General features: G+C 41.5%; 1 protein-coding gene across 1 annotated transcript in view; it reads right to left on the bottom strand.

Annotated features, from left to right (window-relative positions):
* The window catches only part of STMN2 (stathmin 2), a 14,210-nt gene extending 4,810 nt beyond the window's left edge, over positions 1-9,400 (bottom strand). Inside the window, exons 1-2 of the mRNA XM_035890107.1 lie at positions 9,307-9,400; positions 8,501-8,673 (exon numbers count right to left, since the gene is read on the bottom strand). Of these exons, the coding sequence (XP_035746000.1) occupies positions 8,501-8,673; positions 9,307-9,388 (255 nt within the window). The 5' untranslated portion in view covers positions 9,389-9,400. The remainder of the gene's footprint in view (positions 1-8,500; positions 8,674-9,306) is intronic.
* Positions 9,401-11,625: the final 2,225 nt, after the last annotated feature.

The following is an 11,625-nucleotide window of genomic DNA, read 5'->3' on the forward strand; positions in this document are numbered from 1 at the left end:
GGGAAAGAGAGCTGGGCAGAGAAGGAAATCTGTACACTAACCGAAAAATCATAAAAGCCCCATAAGTTTAACAAAAATATCAATAATATAATAAGTTTTTTTGAAGCAAAATATTTGATTTCACATACTTAGCATTTAACATTTGTTTACATGTAGGCTATTTCAAAATGTCAAAAAATTATTTTGAAGGTTTTTGTACAACATGAAACTGAAACAATTTAGCATCTTTATCTTGTTTTACCATTTTTTGGACCAGCTTGAGTGTCTCAGTTGACCAGTGCTTGAGAAGTTATTCTGCATTTTCCATTTAATTCACTATTCAATGTCAACCTTTCATCTAGCTTTGGAAAAGTTATCATAATTAAATTTTGGTTGCTGATATGGATTTTGTGAACCCTTCGCTTAAGTGATCTAAAGGTAACTTCGATAATCTAAGAATCTATTTCCCTTCCTGTTGGGAGTTTGAATGGAAAAGATACCACGATGCTAACTGAAATGTCCTTTCCCATGAAATGTTTAAGAAATTACTTGTTAATTTGGAAGGCTAACATTTTGTGGTGTTTAAATATGCATATATAATGTGTTATAAAATAAAGCATTTTCAGATTTGGTAAACAGACATTTCCAAGGACATATCCAGGGCCCATGGAGATGCTATAATAAAAAGTAAGATTTGGACTGTGCTTATAAGCAGCATTTTTGAAAAGAACATTGGCTTTCAATGGGAGGTACTAAAATGCCTTTGAGACTTTGGGGCACTTGCCCATTTTTCAGGATTTGTTTTCTTCCATTCAAACCCTTCACCTTCTGGAACTACTTCTTAGTATCATAAATCCAGCAGAATAGTGCAAAATCAGAGTTTCATATCAAAGTACACATAGTTCTGGAGGAAATGTTGGCAGATAACACATTCAAAAGTAATTTGTCCACTAATGCATGATAATGAAGAAAATCTCTATACTCTAATTCAGTATTTACTGGATGCAAATTGTGTTGGCACCAGTAAGCGTCTGAATGAAAGCTAACCTGGGCCTCAGGAACTGACTGCACACCCCTAATGTGGTTTTCCTTTACGATACGCCTTCAACAGCATTCCTTTTCCTCATGCAAAATGTTCAAGGTACTCAGGCCTGGTTCAAAATAAAGGGATCCCCCTCCCTGTCACAAAACATCCACAGAGTAGAGTCTCATTTGGATTGACATCCCTCTTCTAATGCCATTGTACCCCAGCTGTGAGCCTGCCTGTTTCCCTGGTGTTCAGACCATTTCTGAAATCCCCTTATGACAGTTTTGGAAGGTGGTTTGTATATTTTTGTACGAGATCGTCAAATGATTTTCTGTCTCCAACACATTTGGCAGAAGAATTGGCCACCCTGTCTGTTCAAAGTCTACTACACATCCAGAAATGGCTACATGAATGACCCCAGATGCCCAGTGGGCCTGGGATTAACTGGCTCCCTTTGTGTTGACTTTTAACTGCTGTGTTTGGACTCCCATGGTCTTGGTACAGGATTCCAACACACGTAGGAAGTTTTTATTCCAAGTTTATTTTCAACATTGTATTGTTTGAAGTGCTGGAAAGGATATTTTCAAATCCTTGATAGTCCATGTTCTAACTCTCTTGTAAAGGGTTTTCGATAAGTGCTTCTCGTACAGCTATTGAGAGAAAATGAGTAAAAAAGGCTGGAAAAGGGATGAAAGATAAAGAAGTTTAATAAGGAGAGAAAAGTATGAAATGGTGGAGAAAGGAAAAAGCAATATGAAAGGGGGGAATATCCAGAAGACTCTTACCTATAACAAGGCATAATCAATGCAGCTACAGCTGCAGCATCTAATGCTAGATGTGGAAGAATAAAAATGTTGCAAAACATTCCTGGTACAGATACCTTTGCTCTGAGAAATGTACTGCTGTGCTAAAAAGATGGCTAATGCAGGCAAACTCCTGTGATAGTCATGTCATATTTCTAAAGGATCATGTGCACCCCAGTTTTCAGAGATGAGTGCTTCAAAAGAAAACCACATCTCATACTTAGCTGGCCAGAGATAGAGGCAGACAACTAAACAGTCACTTCATGAGCAAAATTACTTATGGAAACTGTCTTTAGAGATACATATATTTTTTAACTATTACTCACAGGAAGAAAATCCTACTTATTTGAGTAATGGGTGCTTTATTTTCTCACATTTATCTATTTCTCCTTGACATGTGCATCCAAATATTGAAGTCACTTATGCAGAGATAAAATTAAAGGGTTACTTTAAAGCAAGAAATGGGCTCAAACAATTGCTTTTAAACTGGGAATTTCAGCTTGAATGCATTCACCTTAGTTACTAGGATCCTTAGTTACTAGGATGTATGAGGCACACAACCAGTCATGAGAGCTCCACTTTCATAACACATTCATTCATTGATTTGATTTTTTTAAAATTAAATTGTTCAGCAGAAGCTGCATTAACCTTGGTATTCTTTAGTGTATTGTGTATTTACGAGATACTGTTAATGGAGCATAAAGTGAAGACAGGATTAAAGGCTCCTACTGCCATGTAAATGCCAAGCTGAAGCCTAGGTATTAATCAGAAAGAAATGGTGAGTTAAACTAGTGATGTTTTCAGGGAAGGAATTGAGGTTGGGATTTTTGCACATAAAAGCAAGGGAATGTGCTCAAGTTAGAGCTCACTCATGGCACTGTCTTCTCCCAATCTATATGGTTACATCCTATTCCTCACTAGGAATGCTATTATTTGTATTACATTAGCACCTGCTCAGGCTGTTGTGAGGACAGGCACAGGCACAGGGACACACAGGGTGAGGCAGTTCCTCTCCCACAGCAATGACAGCCTAAAGAGACACAAAAAAGAGGGGGAGGCTCCTCCTCCATGGGGTCACAGAGCAGAGGAGTGAAATGGCCATACGCCAAGAGAGCCAGATTCATCTGAGCTGTAACTGTAGGTGAAGCTTTGCTTCTACTGAAACCAGTTCACACAAAATTTTGCTTGAATTGGGATGTGAATATTTTTTTTTGTCCTGTCTGCCAGTGGAACTTGCCCATCCACAGTGTGAAACAAACCCCCTCACTTTCTCTTCCTCAGCTGGCACAAAATTGCTCTTTTCCAGGTTGTGACCCATGGGGGTGAACATGGAATGCTGGAGGGATGCAAGAGGTACCACTGGAGCCCTCTGCCTGACACTCCCCTACCTGATCATGAGGCATTTCTTGATCTGCTCAAATTTGAGGCTAGGCATTTTAAATTTAATAAAGATCAATGTCAGTTTGTCTTACGATTGTTCATTAGCAGCAAAGCCCACAGCAGACTGCGGGGAGAAGCTGTGCCAGCAGTGGGGTGTATGCTGTCTCTGCTCATGACTCCACCTGGTCTAAGACAGACCTTTGTGCCTCACACCAAACCCTCTCCTGGCTGGTAGCAAACATCCTCCTGTGGGCACATATCCCATAGGCTTACACTTTTTGGATGAGGAGCTTTGGAGTGGTTTTGGGTGTCTTCTATAAACATTAGGGGTGAAGCACCATGCATGGGAACACTACGGTGTAAATCAAAATGGGGCAGAAACACCCGCTTCTGGTGCTGATTCCACACATATGGCTGGGACCTTTACATGGAAAAGCATTTCATGCTGTATTCCCTCTCCACACAAGCACAACCAAGGGCCAGCAGTAACAGAAAGGGAGATCAGGAGATGGGCAAGACAGGAGGCAAATGTCTCGGGCAGGGCCTGTCCTCCCTCCCAGTGTTCTCATTTACAAATTACAGAAAACCAAAGAGGGGAATAGCAATGAGTTGGAAGAATGAAGAAAGCTCCACTTTGGCCAGGGAAGGTGCATAATCCCTTCTCTGCCTCTCCTCCTACCTGGAGCAGCAGTTCTGTAGGTCCCACACATCTCTAGGAGGGGGTGTTTGTCCCCCAGCTCTGCCACCTTCCTCACCTTGGTGAGGCCTTTTCCTCCAACAGCCTGCTATGCCATGTGGTAAAGCACGGCTGGCTTTTTCAATGCCAAAGATGGATCAAGAGTATTAATATCTGGGGTATTCAGTAGGAATATCTTCATACTGAAGAGTATGAGTATCTGGGGTTGTTTAGCCTGGAGAAGAGGAGGCTGAGGGGAGACCTTATCGCCCTCTACAACTGCCTGACAGGAGGCTGTAGCGAGGTGGGTGTTGATCTCTTCTCCCTGGTAACAGGCAATAGGACGAGGCGAAATGGCCTCAAGTTGCACCAGGGCAGGTTTAGGTTGGACATTAGGAAAATCTTTTTCATTGAAAGGGCTGTCAAGCATTGGAACAGGCTGCCCAGGGAGGGGGTGGAGTCCCCACCCCTGGAGGTATTTAAAAGATGGGCAGATGAGGTGCTTAGGGACATGGTTTATTGGTGGGATGACAGGTTAATGGCTGGATTTGATGATCTTAAAGGTCTTTTCCATTCTAAACAATTCTAAGAAGTGCCTCTGGGCAGGCTGTGAGGCTGGCTCAAAGGGGCAGTGAGTTGGATGCTGAAGCCCAATGCAGTGAGCGGCCACGATGCTGGCAGAGATGCCCCGGGCTCCCTGCCTGCTGCAGGCAGCACAGCAAGCCTTGTCCAGGCTAGGCTGCAGCGGGGGCTTATCTTCCAGAATTTCATAGTAATGGTATTAAAACCTCATGTAGCTATGTTTATATCCCACAGCATGGAAGTTAAAAATAATGACTGTTCTGCATTCTTTGTGGTGCTAAGACTAGTGACGAGTCTGATTCAGTTTCATCCCAATACAAAGCCATTAAGAGGATTTAATTACATACGATTTCTCTCCCATAATCCAAAGTCTAGTGTAAATGTGTGCCCCTTTAGTGTTTCATTTTTATGCTATATGTTGAACATGGGCAAAAAAGATATACAACATATGGCTCCTGAAGTCTGTACATCAAGTGCAGTAACAGCTGAACATTCAAGGCCAATTGATAAAAACTGATAAATGTTAAAGGCTCTGTAAGAAAGAAACTTCTGCTGCTTACAGTGTCACTGTGCTCTAATTTCTTAAGTGGGAAGGATTAAAAGTTCTTTCTGATTATCCACCAAGGTGGGAAAATATAGCACACATATGCCAAAAAAGTAATGGGATAATAACGATGTGCTGTAAAGAGAATTCTATAAATGGAAAGGACAAATCTGTAACTAGCCCAAATGGGTCTTGCTCTGTGGTACAAAAGGAAAAAATGCCTCAAGTGAAACTCTTGGTTTGGCCTGAGAGTATGACATCACAGTGACTGTCAAGTGAGGTAGAGAAAAAGGGGGAGAAAAGGAAAGAGCCCTGCACAAACTTATAGGGGAATAAACAAGAATGATAAGCAGGAAACAGCATAAGCAGGAGTCTGCTGAAGTGTGGTATTGCTGCAGATGTTCTCATGAGTTTGAAAATTTATTAATGAATACTGCCTAATTAACCGAGCAGAACCTCATTCCTAAACAGTGTGAAATTAATTAGCATTTTTTCCAAACAGGCAATTCTCATCCATTAGTTATACTTGATTTTAATTAGAACTGTGCTGGAAGGACATGATCTAGAATGGTCACGCCTGACAGCTGTTGTACATAGATTGGAAAGTACGATAACAAATGCCATGACAGATATCAGAAAGTCTGCCTGGTTTGTCTGGCAGCAGAAAGTGGAATATGCTTAGGGAAAATGTATATGAAGTTGGGCAAAGCTGCCTGATCCTTTACTTGACATACATACATATATTTTTGTGTGTGTGTGTACCTATCTGTCTCCCTAGCTTTCAGCAGTCACCGAGTTACATATTTTCTGAGCCAGAGGATGCATTCATGCAATAATTTCCTACAAGGTAGTGCTCTATCAATTTTGCTATTATCTTTTTGAAATAAATAATATTTTAATAATCTCTCAATAGTCTGTGATAACAAACCCAGCTTGATTAAATAATACAGGAAAAGGTGATTCCCTCTCTCGGTTTTGAAATTGCTGTCTGATGATTTCATTGAGTGTTTCTTCCCCTTTGGACTGCGTGAAACAGAATATAATTGTTCCTATTCATCTTCTCATTACCATTCATTACTTTGTAGACTTCTATCTTATCTTCCATCTGTTGTCTCTTTCCAAGCTGAAAAGCAGACTATTTCATTTATCTTCTTACAGAAGATGTTCTGCTCCTCTGATTGCTTTTTTATCCTTCTTTGCAATATACTCTTTTTCAGGCCAAAAATGAAGGCAATAGTTGAGACATGGGGGCACCAGGGATTTTAACAGTGAGGTAATGAAGTTTTCTGCTCTGTCCTTTGTTACTTTCCCAGCAATTTCTGCTGAAATGCTAATGTGGAAAATCTTGTCTATTAAAATAACTCAGTTCATTCAAAATGAGTATAGTACCAAGGGGAAGAAATGGCAGGTGTCTGTATTGCTGTCACTGATTACCAGTTTATGGCATAATGAGTTTTTCTTTAGGAAGAAATGAACAGTAATGAAATCAATGAAATTAAATCTCTGGGACATTCAATTTCTATTTCCCACTAAGCATATGCATAATATCAGCTTCTTAATTGCTGCCATTTCATTCTGTGTCCATATCTTTACTTGAGTATTTGTATTCAGTACAGAGGCACTTCACAGATCGAGTCTTTGGGGCATATCATCATTTGGGTGTGTGAAAGCTCATACTTCTGAGCCGGTGCTAGTGCAAATGCATATTCCTTTCACATACAGTCATGCCCTTTTACTGAAATGAATACTCTGCCAGAGAACTCTTTCTTTGAAAGAAGCAATAGTGCTAATGTGTGTGCATTAGAAGCACGGAGTCTTCTGTTAGCAAGGCAGCAGAAATGGCAAATGTGGCAACACGTTGGTGTTCACCTAAGATGTTCAAATTAGTGAGGTCCAGAATAGTCAGGTTTCACTGCAAATCAAAACCGAGGGCCAGGTTTTAAGGACCTGTCAGTAATCCAGGTCTAGTGACTTCAATCAACGTGCATCTCACTATACACCAGGGTAATCATTCCATTAGGCTTCTTGGAAGTGACCCTAATCTGGTCTGACAGGAGCAAAAGGAGAAAGAAGCTGCTTTTGTTGGAGCTGCTCCGTGTGCTGTCTGAGGCATATCTGCTGTCCCTGGACTTCTGTACACATTTTTGTCCGTATCTGGAAACTATTCTGTAAATGTCAGTTTTAGTAACAAATGGCACTGTTTAAGAGAGAAACAATAGGCTTAGAGGCATCTAAGCTTGTTTCATTTTCAGATACACTCTACCAGGGACTCCATGAGCAGGTGGAAGGGGTTTCTAACTCCGGTTTAACTGGTGCAGGCAGATTTGCCACAAAATAACACTGATTGCCTGGTTGGAGGATGCAGAAAGTCCTTCTGTGGCTCCTGAGGCTTCTCTGGCTTCTGTCATTCTCCTTTTGTGCCACAGCAAAAGGAAACATGGATTAACCAGGACAATCTATTACCATTTCTTGAGTTTTCTGTGGCCATCGCAGCTAGCCATGACTTTGCTGAAATGGTGCAACACTGGGCTCATACAGAACACTGCTAATTTTCAACTGACAACTCAGGCTGGTAATGGTGAGTGTCTCAGTGGCTTTGCATGTCATCATCTGGCTTACATGATCTGGAATTTGGCCTTTTATCTTCTGCAGAAAAAAATGTAATCTGAGCTAGCTCTGACTTAGAGCAAATAGACCTCTTCAACACATCAGTCAAGACGAAAGCCAAATAAAGAGATAATGTGGCCCTCCTGCTGCGTGCACCTTGCATTTGTGCCAACCTTTCTGAAGAAGGTGTTAACAACCCTTCCAAACCCTATGTGACAAACTTACTGATTACAAAACAGGGTTTTACCATTATGGGTAAGATCATAAAGAAGGGAAGACTTAGTCTATAGATAAGCCTACAAGGCCAACTTCCAGCTCTATTGAGACTGTCTGCTAGAAATGCTTCTCCATAGCAGCTGTGCTATGCTAGCATCTTCATCCAAGTGTGTGGTGAATGATCCAGAACACTCTTTATTCAGGGCTGACGTGCTTCTATACTGCATAAATAAGACATTTTAGCTGCCTTAGGCAGGCCCATGGGCACTACAAGGAGTTAAGATCTGGTAGCCCAGACAGTAGCTGTCTAAATCACACATCCATCTCTTAAACTTAAGACACCAGAAGAATTGCACTCATTTTCAGCAACTATTATAGATGCTCTGAATGAGCCACTTAACACTCAGACAGTAAGCATGTTTATTTTCACCACTTGGTCCTCCAGTCCAAAGCTATCTGTGTTTTGTGACACATACTTCCCAAGCACCAAAACCTGTGAGGTTTGTTTGCAAGCTCCTGGAAGAAAATAAATTAATTTCTTTCTTTAAACATGTTAATAATTTTTGTCCATGTAGGCCACTGTGAGTCAGTGATGGCAATGGAAAACGTACCAATGGGCAGGAAACTTGGCTGTTATTCTGTACACCGTCAGGTCTAATTACTAGCATTTTTTTAAGGAAAGATACCTTTCTCCTCTCCTCTGCAGCCTCCAGCTTTTTCTGGATCTCCTCAAGAGAGAGTTCTTTCTTCTTTGGAGAAGCTAAAGTTCGTGGTGCTTCTGAGACCGGAGATGGCGGCTTTAGGATCAGCTCAAAGGCCTGGCCCGAGGCACGTTTGTTGATTTGTTTCACTTCCATGTCTGCACAATAAAGTGAGAAATGGTAAGCCCTTCAACACCTCAGCGGTATTGAGGAGAGAAGCAGCACAGACATTAAGTGTAGGATCAGACGCAGAGGATTTAGCATCTTTGCCTTGGGCATTTTAAATGCAATGGGAGATTATGGGCTGAAAACTGTTCTCGGGAGAAGTACATTCCATTTTATCTACAATAGCTTAATTATACCTTAATCTCATAAAAATAAAAACTTATAGCAGTTTTGGAAGCTTATTGGGGTTCTGTGTCATTTCACCCCCCCTGCGAGCAGTGCCCAAAGTGATTAATTTTTTAAGCACGCTTTCATCTTTTCTTGGTTTCCTTGGGAATTATGTCAGCTGTGAAGAGCTGTAATTCTCAAATGGGTAGTAGGAAAAATACAGCTCTGTGTGAGAAGGCTAGCTTTAAGAGTTTAGTTAGTTGCTATTAGGAACAACATCCAGCATCACGGGTAATACACAATCAATAGAAGGTAACAGCCCAAACCAGCAAATTAACTGTTAAATGACCAAAACATCCACCAACTAATACTATGGACTGGGACAGTGAATGGAGTCATTTCCCAGCACTAGCAGATTATCTGAGCTGCAGGATGATTTCCAGTGAAAAGCCACTCACCATCATATTTATAGATGTTCATGTTGCGAGGTTCAGGGTAAAAACAGGAGCAGATCAGCGAGAGCATGGACAGCTCCTTCATCTTTTCCTTGTAAGCTGAAAAAAAGAGACCTTGTTAGCGTGCTTCATTTCCCCAGATCCTCCTTAGTGAGTCTCTAACTGAGGTAACTGGCTGGGGACCAGCAAATCTGCTTTAACACCCACCTGGTGTATTTCTCTAGCATATTTACTTTCAGGTATTTCTTCTGAACATTGAGTCTTTATCAAATCACACGAGATGCTCAGTACTGCGGAGACCGCTTCTGATCTCCTACATGACCTCAGCCTTGGGTCTAACTCAAACAGTCCTCTTTGGTTTATACAAAGTGAGTCTGGCTACTAGGAAATGTATTTAGCCTTGGAAGAGTGCCATGACTCCACTCTCTCCTGGCAGGTGGAGAGAAATGAAGCTCTTACAAATTCTCTGACGTATCCAAATGCAATTGAGAACAGCTCTGAAATGCTGTCCATGTGTTGCCATAGGCAGATGCTAAAGACATTATCTGTTACAAATGAAAATGTCATCCACATAATTAAAAATAAAACCAGAAATGAGGATACATTTATCAAATCCTTTGCATAATGTCCTTAATGCATGTAACTACTTGAAACAAAGCTTTTCCTTCCCCACTTACTTGCTTACATGCACTGGTCTAGTGATTATCAACTGATGCAATAAATACCCTTGTAATCTACCTTTACAGTGTTACCTTTACTGTCTTTGTAATGCCCATAGGCCCCAGCAATGGACTGAGGAGTACATGGTCTAGAAATGGCGATACCAATACCTAATCATTATACAATGTTCCGCATTCATCCTTTCTAATTGCTATCACCCCAGCTTCTAAGTAGGAAAATAGTCTTGTATCTGGTCACTTGGCAAGTCAACGTCAGAGCCCAGACTAGAGCCAGCACTCTTCTGTCCTGGGGCAATACCCCAGCCACTGCCCACATTGCATAAAGTAAGTATGTTGGGGGAAGGTTGCTCCAAAATTCATCTTGGCACACACAAATCCCTGCTGCTATCAAAATCATATCTACAGAGGCAGACACACATTTGCTGCCAGCATGTGAAAACATGGCTTAAAATATAACTGTGGCTGAAAGTATTGTACTTAAAAGATTAAACCAAATTAACCCTTGATGTTTCTAAAGGAAAATCAAACAGGCCTTTGATCTTCAAATTGTGGATATATATGAAATTGTCATTCAGCCTTTCTCATGGATGCTCTTGTGCTTTTGGGTTTTTTTTTCCTATTCAGAAAGGCCCCTGAAGTTGATGAGGGCTTGAGAGCCTTTAGGTGCTGCTCAAAATGGTGGTATTTGAATATGAGCCAGCAGTGTGCCCAGGTGGCCAAGAAGGCCAATAGCATCCTGGCTTGTATCAGAAATACAGTGGCCAGCAGGACAAAGGATGTGATTGTCCCCCTGTACTTGGCACTGGTGAGGCCTCACTGTGTTCAGTTTTGGGCCCCTCAAGGAAGACATTGAGGCACTGGATTGTGTCCAAAGAGGAGCAACAAAACTGGTGAAGGGTCTGGAGCACAAGTCTTCTGAGGAGCAGCTGAGGGAACTGTGGTTGTTTAGCCTGGAGAAAAGGAGGCTGACGGGAGACCTTATCGCCCTCTACAGCTGCCTGAAAAGAGGGTGTAGCCAGGTGGGGGTTGGTTTCTTCTCCCAAGTAACAAGCAATACGATGAGAGGAAATGGCCTCAAGTTGCACCAGGGGAGGTTTAGATTGGATAGTAGGAAAAATTTCTTCACCAAAAGAGTTGTCAAGCATTGGAACATGCTGCCCAGGGAAGTGGTTGATTCGCCATCCCTGAGGTATTTAAAAGACAGGTAGATGTGGTGGTGTTAGGTTGGACTTGATGATCTTAAAGGTCTTTTCCAACCTAAATGATTCTATGATGCAACAGTTCAGGAATGGATCTCTAACTGCCAGTGGATGATTAATTAATCTAATTAAGATTTTCATGGGGGCCTCTAATCATGGACATTAAATAACCCACCCAAAGGAAGCTTTAGAGAAACCACTGGTGAAAGCCAGCATCTCAGGTCAAGAGTGTACTGAAGACTGCTTTCTTTGAGCTGAGGTTGTCAAGGAAGCTTGGACTTGACAAGCTTTTTGGTTTGAAACATAAGTACCAACTTGCAAGGAGTAACCCCAAAATCCTCTGAAGAGACAAATCATGTCCAACTGATGTCTGTTAATAGTCAAACATAATGATGTGTTCATTTAGGCCTCCATCCAACAAAGCATTTAACAGCATGCATAAT

The sequence above is a fragment of the Egretta garzetta genome, unplaced genomic scaffold (assembly GCF_000687185.1).
Source record: "Egretta garzetta isolate BGI_Z169 unplaced genomic scaffold, ASM68718v1 scaffold251, whole genome shotgun sequence".
Classification (NCBI taxonomy): Eukaryota; Metazoa; Chordata; class Aves; order Pelecaniformes; family Ardeidae; genus Egretta; species Egretta garzetta.